Source organism: Dioscorea cayenensis, chromosome 4 (assembly GCF_009730915.1).
Source record: "Dioscorea cayenensis subsp. rotundata cultivar TDr96_F1 chromosome 4, TDr96_F1_v2_PseudoChromosome.rev07_lg8_w22 25.fasta, whole genome shotgun sequence".
Classification (NCBI taxonomy): Eukaryota; Viridiplantae; Streptophyta; class Magnoliopsida; order Dioscoreales; family Dioscoreaceae; genus Dioscorea; species Dioscorea cayenensis.
In genome coordinates this window covers 7,626,380-7,641,701 of record NC_052474.1, presented here as the reverse complement: position 1 = coordinate 7,641,701, position 15,322 = coordinate 7,626,380, and the positions used below count along the sequence as shown (strand labels likewise).

At 39.9% G+C, this 15,322-nt stretch overlaps 1 protein-coding gene across 1 annotated transcript; it reads right to left on the bottom strand.

Annotated features, from left to right (window-relative positions):
* Nucleotides 1–4,479: 4,479 nt before the first annotated feature.
* On the bottom strand, nt 4,480–7,452 carry LOC120259524 (cysteine-rich receptor-like protein kinase 25). The gene is made up of 8 exons (XM_039267141.1): nt 6,642–7,452; nt 6,329–6,560; nt 6,122–6,235; nt 5,905–6,020; nt 5,605–5,815; nt 5,283–5,520; nt 5,050–5,200; nt 4,480–4,972 (listed from the first exon to the last, which is right to left on the bottom strand). Exons 1-8 carry the CDS (start codon nt 7,395–7,397, stop codon nt 4,643–4,645), a joined length of 2,148 nt encoding a protein of 715 aa, XP_039123075.1. The 5' UTR covers nt 7,398–7,452; the 3' UTR covers nt 4,480–4,642.
* Nucleotides 7,453–15,322: the final 7,870 nt, after the last annotated feature.

The window sequence follows — 15,322 nt, the reverse complement described above, 5'->3', positions numbered from 1 at the left end:
TTATTTATTTTGTGATAATTAGGTTTCTGTTTATTATTCAAATGTTGTTTATATAATTAATACTATTTTTGGAATTATTTTAATTTATTTAATATTTCAAATTGATGATATTCTTTAGAATCTGAAGTGTTTACATGTGCAGTGCAATCTTGATTTTGTTAAATTTTGAATTTTGAGATAATTCATTTAAATCTTGATTTTTTTTTCTCTTCTGAAATTTCATATCTTCTGAAATTTCACATACTGAAATGATTTGAGATTATTTAAAATTTCTGAATTTATGATATTTGTTTAAATTGTGAATAATTCATGTGTTTAAAGTTCATATTATGTATTTATTTATTTATTTTGAATTTCAGGTATTTATTTAATTTTTTATTAAAGAATATTATTATTTTTATTATCTGTCCCTGCCCCCTACCTCACCCCACCCTCACCCTGTTAGGATTATGCCCTCGAATGCCAACGATGATACTTGTATTAGGGCATTTCATTTATATTATACATTATTATTATTAGGTTTAATTACCGTACAGGTCCCTGTAATTGTGTACTTTCTTCCCTTTTAGTCCTTGTAATACTTTTAGGTACAATTAAGTCCTCATATTTGATCGAGTTGAGACTTTCTAGTTCACGGCATAGATGGCGTTAACTTTTCCGTTTCTTTTGCGACGATGTGACTTTTTTTATTATGAAATTGGGGGACTAAAAAGTCCCAAATCGATCAAATATGAGGACTTAATTGGACCTAACTGCAAATGTGACTTTTTTATTACAAAATAGGGGGACTAAAAAGTCCCAACTCGATCAAATACAAGGACTTAATTTTACCTAACAGCAAATATTTAAAACCATGCCAGCTCAGAAGAAACGGCGAAGATAACGCCATCTACTCCTCGGACTTGAAAGTCCTAATTCGATCAAATATGAGGACTTAAATGTACCTAAAAGTATTACAAGGACTAAAAAGGCAGAAAGTACACAATTACAGGGACTTATATGGCAATTATACCTTATTATTATTATAGCCATTTATTTTGATGTTCATATAAATCTTGTGATGGTATTATAATTAGTTTTGAATATCATAGTCCATATGTATTAAATGAAACCTTCTACTCTTTGTGGGATAAAGAGGAGAGCACTAGAAAGGTTTTGTATATATACACTTAAATAGTTCGCAAATTGGAGAACCTTTAATTGGGCGTTAAAGGTTCGTAAGAATTTGTATGACATATACTTTGACAAAGAGTGCTAGTTGAACACTATGGAATAGTTGGAGCATATGTCATAAATGCATCATTGGGATTGGTGTATTCGAGCATGACTCGCAACAAACCAATCACATAGGTTTTACTCTTTGACAGTCAATGATTGGGATTTTTGGTTATGATCATATGAGTGGACCTTAGACCTGAGGTATCATGATCACAATGTATTTGTGACGACTAGTTTGTTACTAGAGTTGTTAGTACAGTTTATCTTTCGTTAAGGCCGACCTCAAAATGCGACTATATCGGGCAAGTAGCAGTTGTGAGTGATCACCAAGAAGGAATTCGTTCTCTCGGAAGTAAACGAGTTTGTATCCTATGCAATTATAAGTATGTGAGATTATAAGACCTTAGCCAAGGCAGTTAAACTAATTGTGTGGGACACGAAGAGTAGTTGGGTAATCTCACCCACTATAGTTATTTGCATATGATAGAGTTTAATGAGTTTGACAATTACCATGGCTCTCACTCAGTTGGGATATAAGAACGAAAGGTTTATACACATATGGTAATCATAATCGGAAAGGTTTATAATGATCTACTCATTCGTGTTCAATTGGGTTATGACGTGGAGCCACGGGGCTAGCTAGGTGTCACCCACATCCTTTGGTATCCTCCCAATGCTAATAAGAATGAACCTAGGGAGTCACGCTTAAATGGATAAAGAATCAGTCTCTTTTTGAGTACAGGGTAAAATTGTCAATTTATAATTTTACTTCATGGGATAAGTGAAATTGTAAATTGATCTAGGGTTTTTGTCTTAAGTTTAAATTTTGATTTAAATTTGATGGAGTTGAATGGATGATCAAAATTATAATGACAAAAGTGGTTTTAGTTACACTAGGACTCATATTTCAAATAGAACTTCTATGATAATGTTTATCATGTTATGAAGGTTCATATTTGGAATAGGACTTCATAATTGAATAATATTTATCATATTATGAATGTTCATATTTCGAATAGGACTCATAATTGAATAATATTTATCATATTATAAAAGTTCATATTTTGAATATGACTCATAATTGAATAATGTTTATCATATTATGAATATTCATAATTCGAATAGGGCTCATAATTGAATAATGTTTATCATATTATAAAGGTTCATATTTTGAATAGGACTCATAACTGAATAATGTTTATCATGTTTTATGAAGTCTCTATAAATATGACTCCTCTCTAACCCTAGAATCAATCAATTAATTCTCTAGTGAGAAAAATCCCTAAGCTCTATCTTCCTCTCTAACCCTAGCCGCTATTTAGAGAAGAAGTAGAGATTATCTCTTAATTCCGGCGTGCGATATAGAGGTGTGGAACTTTCGTTTGGCGCTAGGAGATCTACGACAATCCGAGAGACAAATTCGGCACATCAAAGAAAGGCTTTTAAATATTAAGAGATAATTTTCTAGGCCTTTTAATTAAATTACGGTGTTCATTAAAACAATTAGATCATTTGATGATGTTATTGATTTTAATTATTGCTTCCGCATGCCTTTGATGATGTTATTTAATTTTTGCAATATTACCTAACACACCATGCCCAAGGACAGGGATGGAAAATCTCTGGCCCCAACTCCTGACTCCCTAACTAGAGCCATCATTTTCCCATCCTCATACTTGCCATTCATGAATTTAGTTTTTTTTAATTATTAAAATGATTATATTTGGTAATATACTCATGACATAATATTCATTAAATTAAGCACAAACTACCATGTAAAACCCCAAAATACTCGATCAGATGATAATCTGTATAAATCAAAATATAGAATTTTGAATTTATATAAATAGTTCAAAATACCTACTAAATTTATGTAAAATTTTAAATAGTTATTATGTAATTTTATCATATTAGAAATCTCATAGAACGGGGAATGCTTTTTTGGACCCTACCCATTCCCAATCTCATTTCATGAAATAGGGACAAATTGGCCCTAGTCATCATCCCCAGAATCAGGGAATCTCCATCTCATTAGAGTAGGTCCTTGCGGGGATCAAGAATTCCCCATCTTATTTCCACTCCTATAAGAGAGGAGTTAGGCATAGAAGATAAAGTCAACAAAAGACGGATATTTCATTTTTTAGTAGAAAACATAGACTACTGGTTTCTCATATAGCTAGCACCAAAGAATGATGAATCAACATGAAAGCAATAAATTGCGAAAAAAAAATGTTGGTTCATGCTTGGCAGAAAATAAATATTTGATTGAAAGTTAGAGGATGCAACTTCCTCTGTTATCTTAGCTATGCAACAAATTTGGGAAAAAAAATAAAATTATAATATAATTCTTTTCTATTCACAGTTTCAAATTAAAATTATTTTTTTTAATGAAACCATGGTTCATCCTCTTTTTTAAAATAATAATAATAATAATAATAATAATAATAATAATAATAAATAGTAGTTTTTACACTACTTAAATAATAAGCATACATCATTTAATTTATGGTCATGAAACCAATAAATATTTGCATTATTCTATCTATAAAACGGCTAAGATTTTTTTTTTTTATATAAACAAAAAATAACTTATAGATAAACCACAATATTTTTTTAAAAAAATTTAGTATTGATTTTGGTATTTAAAAGATTTTTCCACAATTTATTAATTTGTTTATAATTAAAAATTTAATTTATGCTGGCTCTTGTTCGGATTTTTTGTACTTACTCTTTTTTTTAATATAATTTATACTATATATATATATATATATATATTTTAAAAAAAAGTCAAATGGTGGGCGATAGCAATGTGGCTTTGCCAGATGGGTAAAATAATAGACTGCTTATATACTATGAAATTTATAGTCAATGTTCTTCAAAAACAAACTTTGAGATGTAAGAAAAATAAAATATCAACTATTTTATTTATAGACGTATATATTTTTTTAAAAAAAAATTATAGAAAACACAATAAAATAAAAAACAAAAAAATATATCAATTTGTCTCTTTTGGAAAAAATAAAATAAAATAAAAATAAAAAGTAGGAAATCAAATGGTAGGACTTCTCTTTGTTTTACCACCATGCTGATGGCTTTTTCTTTTCCGTTCACTTTTGTCATTGTATTTGTTGTTTTTCATTTACTTTTTGCAATGCAATTCTGATTTATCTACTTTCTTAAATAAATAAAATGAAAAAACATAGTAGGACTTCATTTCCAACCATAAAAATTCTTTTAACACAACATGTAATTTCACTTCAACTGATCAGTATATTCTCATGTAGATTACCAAGACACTGTTTACCTAATTTCTGGTATACAAGATAATAGATAATATACTATATACCACTAGAAAAACATAAACATGCAGGGGCAACCAACTTAAAATTCAACGCAGCAAGGGAAGAATTTTACCAACAGCAGTCTATCTTGGCATTAGATCTGAATTGGTAACATCATTGACGGAGGGAACAACGGTTGCATGTGACTGCGAGCTTGATGAAGATGCAAGAAGCTGAATGTTTTTTGGCCGAGTGATGAATGAAGGAGGCTGACTGGGTGTTGGGAACACAGTGTGGTCACTGCTCCTCAGCATATGAATAACCAGAGACATTGTTGGCCTCTCTTCCACATTCTCTTGGACACACAACAATCCTATTTTGATCAACTTTATTGCTTCATCAGTTGAATATGAACCTTCAAGCAAAGGATCCACCAACTCCAGTGCTTTGTTTTCAGTCCACAAATGCCACATCTGTTTTTTTTTCCAATATATAATTCATAGTTAAGCACCTACTTTAATTGCTATCAATTAACATATCATGAACTTACATGTCTTATAAGAGTTTGGCCATATTCTTCAAAGTGTGCTCTCCCATTCCTTTGTGCAGTTAGTACTTCCACTAAGAGGACTCCAAAGCTAAAAACGTCAGACTTTACAGAGAATAACCCTGCCATTGCATATTCTGGGGCCATGTATCCACTGTTTGAAATTTCAGGTTTAGAGTTAGTATGGGAGGGTATAGTTTAACAGAACAGACATCTAAGAGAGGAGTTTTGCTTACTAAGTTCCAACAACTCTGCTTGAATTGGCTTCAATTTCGTCTGCTCCATATATCTTGGCCATGCCAAAGTCTGATATCTTGGGTGTCATTTTGTTGTCTAACAAAACATTACTGGCTTTGAGGTCCCTGTGAATGACTTTGAGCAGTGAGTCTTCATGGAGATAGACAAGGCCTCTGGCAATTCCTCCGATGATCTGAAGCCGTTGATTCCAATCCAATTGCACCCGCTTTTCATAATCTGGCAATGGAATCAAGGGAAAAAAAAACAATGTATGATTGTTTGAATATATGAAGAGAGAAAGCTGTTTGATTTGCAACTAACCAAATAGAAGAGCATCAAGACCCTTGTTTGGCAGGTATTCATAGACAAGTAGCTTCTCTTCTTTCTCAACACACCAACCAAGCATTTTCACAAGATTTCTGTGCTGGAGTTTCGCAATTAACTTGACCTCATTCTCAAATTCAGTGGCACCTTGCTTGGATGCTGTTGAGAGTCTCTTAACAGCGATCTCTGTTCCATTCTTCAGCACACCCTGCATGCGTAATAATCTACTATCATTAACTCTATTGACTATTAGTTACAGTCCTACAATAATGAATAGAATTAGTGCGATGAATTTACTTTATAAACAGGGCCAAATCCACCCTCACCAAGCTTATTTTGATTGGCAAAATTATTTGTAGCTGTTTGTATACTACTCAGAGGCATGTATTTATCAAACTGAGCTCTTTTGCTTGCTGACCACATTGAAACAATAATTTGTTAGCAGCTTCACAATATATATCACTGATATAAACAAACACCAGACAATCAGAATCAATTACTGAAGAGAATTTACCATGTTTCTGCCTCAATCTCCAACACAGACAAGAGAGGCAAGTAGCCAAGAGAATGAATCCCACAATTGGCATGACAATAACCAGAACACTAACATTGGATGACTTCTTCCTTACTGCCAATTCAAATAACAAACCACTCGTCATCGAACAATTCTGTATGCTTTAATTAAATAAAAATAGATTTCAATATACATCTGAACACTCACCACCAAATTCTTGTGTAGGAGTACCTTCTGGTATCACTGAGGTGTCAAAAAAGGGAAAGGCCTCATACCTCAAGGTGCAGCTACCAGAGAGATATCGCCATCCTTGAGTCAATGCACAGTTTTGCAAAGAAATATTCATCCCTCTCTGCAAGCAATCCCCACAACCCTCTCTGCTGAGGTCTCTTGTGCACTGCACAAGCGCATAGCTCTCCAGAGAACTATTGATCGCAATCTGTTAAATTTGACATTAGATGAAGTCACACTGGTAGGACTATTATCTCTAATGCATATCTAAAATATATATGCACAATACCTTTCCGACTCCTAAAAATGTTGGACTATTAACTGCATCACGAATGAGTCCCTGTACCATTCCGGTGGTGATATTGGCAGCAATCTGGTTACTTTGTTCAGTTCCACACATTGTCCTTCCATCAGTATCCACAACCCCAAAGAAACTCTGGTTGGAGTACTTAATAAAACAGCTCTCATACCATTCAATGGCTTGTGTCTTGTTTGTGCAATCTTCTAGAATGCTGTTTCTTGCATTCTGTAGACAGGTCTCGCAAGAATCCCCTTGTGGAGCTAGATCTCCTCGGCATAGTGCTAAGCCATAGAGCTTGTTCATCGTCTCCCCTTCACTAGTGTTATAGAACCCGCCCTTCAACGGAGTGTTTGTCATCAAATCAGAGAGAATGTCGTTGAGAATCAGGTCATTAGGAAGGGTGTCTTGGTAGGGGCAAGAGCTCTGAGTGACCTCTATATAAACTCCCTGAAGATTCTGAAGGAAAGGAGTAGCTTCATACCGTATCCAACCGCTAGTAGCCAGATATCTCCATCCCTTCCTCATTGTACAACAAGCTTTGATGTTTGCCAAGATAGTAGTCAAGCAACGACTGCATCCTTCTGCGGTTAAGTCTGGTGAACACTGTGCCAGAGCATACAAGCGTTCAGGGGGCAATGCTCTGTAAGAGAACATAACGGGTACTTGGGATGGGGCCTCTTTGACCAACTGGGACATCACCTCCATTGGCTCTGATGAACTGGTGTTCTCATAGGGATTGATCATGGAGAAACCATTGGTGTCTGGGAATCCAAAGAAGTTGGTGTCAGAGTAACGTAGTTCGCAGTAGTCATACCATATGATGGCTTGTTTTTGAGCTTGGGCACTTCTCAGAGATGTTTTTTTAATGGCTGATTGGATGCAGGCCTGGCAGTTTTTCTTGTGAGAGGTCACCAGTGCAGAAGAAGAGGCCATAGACAGTGCCTGAGATTTGATATGTAGAGTTGGAGGATGAGGATTTAGAATTGAAGGTGGAGAGGAGGGAGTTGAGGTTGGTGGAGAAGATGCTGTTGTCTGTGTAGTTACCACCGGTGCAGTTGGCTGTGATTGGAGAGAAACTCAGGATTCCGGCGTTGACATGGTGAACAAGAAGGCACAAGATGGCGAGGCTTAAGGATTTGTTGGGAAGAAGAAGAAGAAGAGCCATTTGTTTTGGTTGGCTTTTTGGATGTGAAGAGCATGAATGCATTCCCTCTAATTAGATTTATGTTGAACAAATACTCAGAGACGATCGTGTGAGCAAATTGATTCCCAATCTGGAGTCTTGATGTTGAACTTTGGAGTGAAACCTTCGTTTGAAGAGGGTGTGACAGCTCTTTGGTTGTTGAAATATATTTAAAAATTTTTAATTTCTGTTTAACATATTATCTAGAAATCTTGATTAGTAGGGACCTGAATTAGCAATTTTTAAGTTTTAAAGGTGAAGATTAATAGAAATATAAAAATTTTGGATTAAAGACATACGCTCAATTTTTACTAAGTGGACAAATTCCAGTAAACCAGAAGTGTGCATGGATGCATTGAATGCACCATGCGACCTCACCCTGTGCACAGGTGACTCACCATTTATACCCACACAGAGGATCCTATTCAACATGCTTGGGATGGGATTTGAGTGGAGTCCTCCATATGAAAAAGAATGTGTCTTGTTGTTAGGACTAGTGTTGACAACTTGTTATTTTATTTTTTTTATTTTACTTTTATTTTTATTTTTGAGCCTTTTGGTAGGAATAAAAATTTAATTTATGCAACATCTTTAAGATAAAAATCATCCCTCGATCGTTTCTCATATCCAGGATGACACTAATTTTTGGGCGCCAGAAAAAAGTGGGAATTTCACTGTCAAATCTTTTTACAAATTCCTTATTGATGGCGGATTGCGTTCTTCGCATTACCCTTACTTCTGAAAAATCCGTTGCCCTAGTAAAATTACCCTTTTTTGCTGGCTCGCTGGAGAAGACAAAATCCTCACACTAGAAAATCTTTTTAAGAAAGGGTGTTTATCTCACTACACTTCGTGACATCTTGTGTTCTTTTGTCACAATGCTATCAAGACCCGAATCATCTTTTTCCTCAACTCGTGAGTTCTCCAAACGATCTCGAATTTCTTCCACCATGTTTTTGGATTCCATCCCTCCCCACGCCTATTCCCTCAATTTGGACCACACTGGGTCGCCTTTCCCTTATTGCTTTCAAAGACCGAGTTCTTTGGGACCTCATTTCCGCTACTGCTCGTGGAATATCCGGATCGAACGGAATACTCAGTATTTTTTTCAAAATGAATGCTTCACATCATTATTACATTATTTCTAAAATGCATATTATGCTTCTTTCTTGGTTTTCAACGATTGTCGATAGGCACCCGACTTTTCACTCAATGAAGCCTCGCACAAAATCAAACGCCTCCCTCAACTTTCTCGTGGCTAGAGTTCCTAACCCAAACTGGCGATCACGACTCACGGGACGATATGCTGGAGTAGGGTTCCCTCGACTCCCGCTTTGCGAGCTCGAGATGCCGACTGCATTTTCCTACCGCCTTGCCTTTTATCTCGTATTTTTCTCCTTTTTATTTTTTGGTGTTTTGTTGTTTCTTTGCTTTCCCTCACTGCTGGTGAGGGTTGACTCTTCCCCTATATTTCAGTTTTATCTCAATAAATTTGTGGTTTATCCACATTTAATTCAAAAATAAAAAATAAAAAAATAATGAAATGCATTTGAGCTATCAATATATTGTTTATTTAATGGTTTGAATAAAATGAACCGACTCCAACTAAACTTTTTTTTTTACAAATGCAACAGAATAGTCAAGGGTGTGCGACAGTCGAGAAATGATTGTCCAGCTCGTGCGCCCCTACCTAGTGATATGGGTTTTTGACTGCAAGTTCATAATCATAACCAGGGATCTATTACCACCATGGCATCTAGCAGAACTTAAACTTGAGAGTTTTAAATCCCCATATCAACACCTTTCACACTATGCCCAATGCGGTTGGTAGAGGTGTCAAATGGGTTGTGCCGGCTCAGGTCCAACGCAACGCCTTTCACACTAGTGCTATAGTACCACGCCCAAGCTGTCCTGCGTTGGCTCGGTAAGCTTAATGCGAGATTTTTTTTTTGATAAAGTGGATAAATCACAAATGCATTAAAATGAAGAATGGTACAAAGCAACCAGTACAAAAGAGGGGGGAGGGGCTCCACCCGGAACCGAAACACAACATAGGAACAGACAAGACAATAGAACCACTAGAAGTGGGACAAGACAAGCCACAAAACAAGACAGCTAGAAGGAGAGAGGGTCTCCTCCTTAACTAGGCAGCACATCAGGAGCAACAACTAGCCAAAGAAATCATCGTGCACGTCAGGAACAAGCTCCTCACTGGAAGATGGACCTGAGAACTGAATAAAGCGCCTTAGCGCGGAAATAGACCCCTCCAGCTTGTGCAAGTCTCTAGCAGGAGCTGCTGGAATCCACGAGAGGAACATGAAACAAATTTTCAGACATGAGGCAGTCACAGAAATAAAAACTGAATTAAAAACACAGTTATTTCTAGCAAGCCAAATCTGCCAAATGACCGCTCTCGCAACCAACAAACAAGGAAGCTATCCCAAAGGTCCACACTGGACAAAGGGGCTCTCTGGAAATTAGATAGACGAGCAAGGTGGTTTCAAATCTCCTTAGCCACCGAGCACATGAAGAAAAGATGGTCAACCGACTCAATATCCAAGAGACAGTGAAGGCACGTTGTCGTAGAGGAAAAATTACATCTCCTGACAAAAAGCTTGTCAAGAGTGAGGATCTTCTTATCCCAAACAAGCCAACAGAAGACTGAGATTTTACGGGGGACAAAGCACTTAAGGATCAAAGGAGTGAATTTTGCAACGCTTTTCCCCGATCGATTAAGAATCTATAAAAAGATCTAACGATGAAAGAGCAGCTCCACCATCGCCTTCCGAATTTTTTTGATCCCGGGTCGTCCACCCTAGAGGAGGAGGAGATCCAAGTTCTGACCTCAGTCAGGAGCGGGTCCTGAGACATATCCACCGAAGAGAGGTTACCGAGAGCCTCCTTAACGGTAGCGTAAGGGTTGGCAGCCAACCCGAAAACTCTTTTCCCCTGGCCGTATCTAGCGCGCACCCTTCAACCCAATTATTGAACCAGAAGAGCGTGGATTCGCCATTCACAACCACTGCATCATGCAGTGGGATCTAAAAAGCCTCCAGGGGACGGGTAGAGACCTTGCCGGAAGAAAGAGCCCCGGACGATGGCGGAGTCAAACGAGAGGTTCCACCTAGGATGCTGGGAAAAGTAGTTATGAAGAATAGGTGCCAGGCCACACTAGGACGGGTTCATTAGAACTTTCCACCACCATTTCCCAAGCAAGGCGCTGTTAAACTATAACAAGTTGATGATACCCCAACCGACTTGATCACGTGGTAAGCACAATCTCTGCCAATTGACAAGACGACACTTAGGATGGTCAATATCCGACCAAGACCAAAAGAAAGTCTCTTCTCGCTTGATCAATTCTATTGGAAACCCACTTAGGCAAGCGGAAAAATCGACATCTAATAAGTAGGCAGTAGCAGAAAGAGCGAGTTGATAAGGGTAAGACGCCTCCCAAAGAAAGAAAGTTCGCTTTCCGTGAAGTGAGCCTAACTTGGATTTTATGGATGAGGTCCTCCCTGGGCCTTGTCTCACGTGGCCTCCTCCCTAGCAATAGGGATACCCAGATAGGAGATCGGGAGGACATTCGTCGAGCAGTTTAAAGTAGAGAGGTCAGACAAACTGGGAAGGGCACCAAAGAGAACTAGGATTAACTTAATGATCCAAAGATCCTCTGCCCCTCCAACAGTTAAAATAATTAGGTCATCCGCATATTGAAGGTGGCAAGCATGACCCTGGCTGCCAAGCGGGACCCCAAAGAGGACACGAGAAGCAAGGGCCTGATTGAACATAGTATTAAGCACATTTGCCGCCAGTACAAAAAGTAGAGGCGACAGTGGGTCTCCCTGATGCAGCCCACGATGATATCTAACATAGCCTTCCTGGGAACCGTTGATAAGGATGGAAGCTTTAAAGGAGTGAAGCAAGTTGGCAATCCATTGTCTCCACCGGGTCCCAAAGCCCCTGGCTTCCAACATCTAAGGAGAAAGTCCCAATCAACCATATCAAAGGCTTTAGCAAAGTCCATCTTCACTACATTGCCCCCCAGCCCCCATTTCTGCAGACCGAATATGAGCTCTTCGGCAGCCACCACATTGTCCAAGATAGATCTACCCTTGATGAAGGCGGATTGCGAATTATCCACTAGGCTATCAATGACTTTGGCCAATCTGGAAGCCAGAATCTTAGAAATAATTTTAAGGGGAGCGTTGATAAGGCTAATAGGACGATAATCAGAAACAGAGGTCGGGGTGTCAGTCTTGGGAATGAGGGAAATGTTTGCCCAGTTGAGCCTCTCAAGGTTAGTGGAGTGATCATGAAAATCGAAACACATTTTGTAGAGATCTGTCTTAAGGATATGCCAATAGTTACGAAAGAATAGAATCGGGAAACCGTCCGGGCCAGGAGTCTTATCACCGCCCAACTCACTGATAGCAGCAAAGATATCCTCACTCGAAAAGGGGGCCTCTAGTTCTTCCAGGTTAATTCTTGGTTTATTGGCAAGCAGGACATTCCAGTCAATAACAAGACGAAAATCACGCTTGGAGCCAAACTGCCTGCGGAAGAAAGTCGTAAACGCCCTCCTGATTCCAGTATCCCCTTTTACCGAGTTACCCCAAAGTCAACCTCGACAATGTGGTTGCGGTTGCAGCGACCATTAGCGACAGAGTGGAAAAACTTGGTGTTCGCATCCCCTTCCCGAAGCCATTTAACCCTGGAGCGTTGTCTCCAGTGAATTTCTTCCTGCCGCAGGGTTAAAGATAGCTCCAGAGAGAGCGAGTCAGCACTTCGAAGTTCCTCTGCACTCAGGGATCTAGCTCACGAATGATGTCCAGTCCATCAAGAAAGTTTTTAGCCCACAGCTTAAGGTGCTTCTTAATACCAATCAATTTTTGGCCACAATAAAAGCCCCACACCCATCATAGCGCTGCTCCTCCCACCAACATCTGATTCTGTCCCTACAAATCATCATCAAGCACCAAGATCTTTCAAATTTAAACCGAGAAGGATTGAAAGACATGATTACGGAGAGACAAGAAACTCATCGAGACGAACCCAAATAGGGGATCTGCATCGATTGTTAGTCCAAGTGAAACGTCTCCCCGTAGTTGGGTCTCAACGAGGTTTAAATCACTGAATGAGCTCTCATCCGTTCTACGGATATCCTCCCCAACAGATGTTCCCGAAATTTTATCAAGAGCTGAGAAGATAGCATTAAAAGTTGCCTACAAAGCGATCCAGGGGTACTCCGAGGCGGGTTTACAGTCCCTAATTTCCGACCAAAAAGTTACCCTTAAGGGCACGTCGTTAGGCCCATAGGCAAGTGCAAAGTGCCACTTTAGATAGGGTCTTTAACATCCACAAGTTCCACGATCGAGACGTAGTTGCCCCGAGTGGATAAGGGAACCCTTAAAATGGTTACTATTCCAACTGAATATTATCCCACCAGAGGTGCCTCTAGCAACAGAAAAACAGAAGCAATCTAGAGAAACTACCAGTAATGGCTCTCCAGGTGGGACGGTCCACCATGGAAAGTTTGGATTCTTGCAAGCAAACAACGCTAGGTTTAAATTGATCAACAAAGTCACTAACAAGGTTTTTTTTATTCGCCTCCCGACCCCCTAACATTCCAAGAGATAATATTCATAAAAAAAACTGCACCTATCGGGGTCCCATAGAAGAGCCCGGCTGGACCTTTGACTGGCCAGCTCTAGAGTTCTCTAGTTCCCTAATGAATTCTAAGCATGCAGCTCTATGGTTATTGTTATCATTAAAACGAATACCACAAGCTAAAGCAAAGACCGAATTAACTAAGCATCACTCCAAAAATTAAGGGAGAGAAAGTCAGAAGGCGTACCTTCTGGAGAAGTCCCTGCAATTTTCTTCCTAGCGGACCTGGGAGGTTGCTGTAGAAATCCAGCATCCTCATTCCAGCGAGAAGAGGGCTTTTTTTATCTGTGGCTCCTGCGATGTGCCGTGGAGGCAGAATCGACTGTCGATCTTCGAGCGGCCGGAAGGGATGCATCCACGGAGAAGGGTCCTCGATGAGAGTGCGCTTTTTGTTCGCCTCGAGTCCCCAAGAATTGCGGCGAGGATTCAAATGGAACAAGAGCAAGATGGTTGATGTCCGGATTGTCTGCTTCTATTCAAATCCCGTCCTCAGTCTCAACATGGTCATCATCGGTCCAGGTGTACAAAGGGTCAGGGGGAAAGGAATCAATGAGCAGTCTGTTGACCTTTGGCACAATAGACCAGATGCCCAACATGAAGTGCCAAGTGAATCCCGGCGGGATTGTGATACCAATAGGGTGATGATCAGGGTTTTTGAAATCCCACAGGTGGTCACTTAGATCATCGCCGATAGAGGCCCCGGGGACAGGATCCTCCGAACATACACGACTGCGAAGGGGAATGATCGGCTCAGAGTCTAGGTCCAAGTCTACCACACGGTCTAAAGGAGGTGGAACGAGATCCTTCTCGGGGGGATCCACAACTGTTGAATGGATAAAGCTCCGAGGATTCTGATGGTCCACCCTAGAATTAACCAACAAAGCATCCACCTGATTCAGCAGAGAGGTCTTCTTAGAAGGAGGGCCAGAACCTTGGCCCACATGTTGGCCCAGTGGCTGAGATTTGAAGAACTCAGCATTTTGGGCCACACCTATATGCAGATCAATGCCCTGCCCCAGATTCTGGCCCAAGGAATGGCCCGAAGAAATGGGCTTGGGCTACCCATCAACCAAGAGGAGCTGGTCCACAAGCAGTTGACCAGGGGAAGACTCGCTCCTGCCTCGGGATTGGGCTGCATAAGGGAAATCAATCTCCACCAGACGTTTGCCTCGGATAAAGACTCAGTGGAGAACTGATCACGATGAGAAGGGATGACATCGTCCACACATTTGGCTCGAGATACAACCATGCATGGATCTCGCTCAACCGCAACGATCGACACGTCCGAGGTTCTCTTACCGATGTCCACTTCGCCCATGACAACACCATCTGCATGAAGCGCTCGGGAGCGGGCGATCTTCCAGATCGCTCCGAGGAAGAGTACAGGCATGACCGTCAGTTGTAGAGAGGAACAGGGTAAGACCATCGGTCTTTTAAAGACCCCCCATCCTCCTCAAACAACGGACGATCATCGAAAATTAAACCACCGCTATCCTCGGCGGCCTCCGCGTCAGAAACACTTTCGCCCACCGTCCCATCCGCTTGTGTTTACCTTTGAGACCGCGCGAATTTGATGAGCGGACAGGGGAAGTTTCTCTAAGGTATCAGGTAAGACAAACTTCTCTGACTGTGAGTTAAACAATAGAACCGGAGATCGGTTATCGGTGAGAAGGACAGGGAACCGCCGCATGCCAACACTCAGCTCAACTAGCATCGGAAGCTCAACCGAAGGACGCAGACGCACCAAAGCACTCAGTACCGACGAGGGCTTGTTGGTATGCCGACGTATAGTAATGACTTCGCCAATCATCTTCAA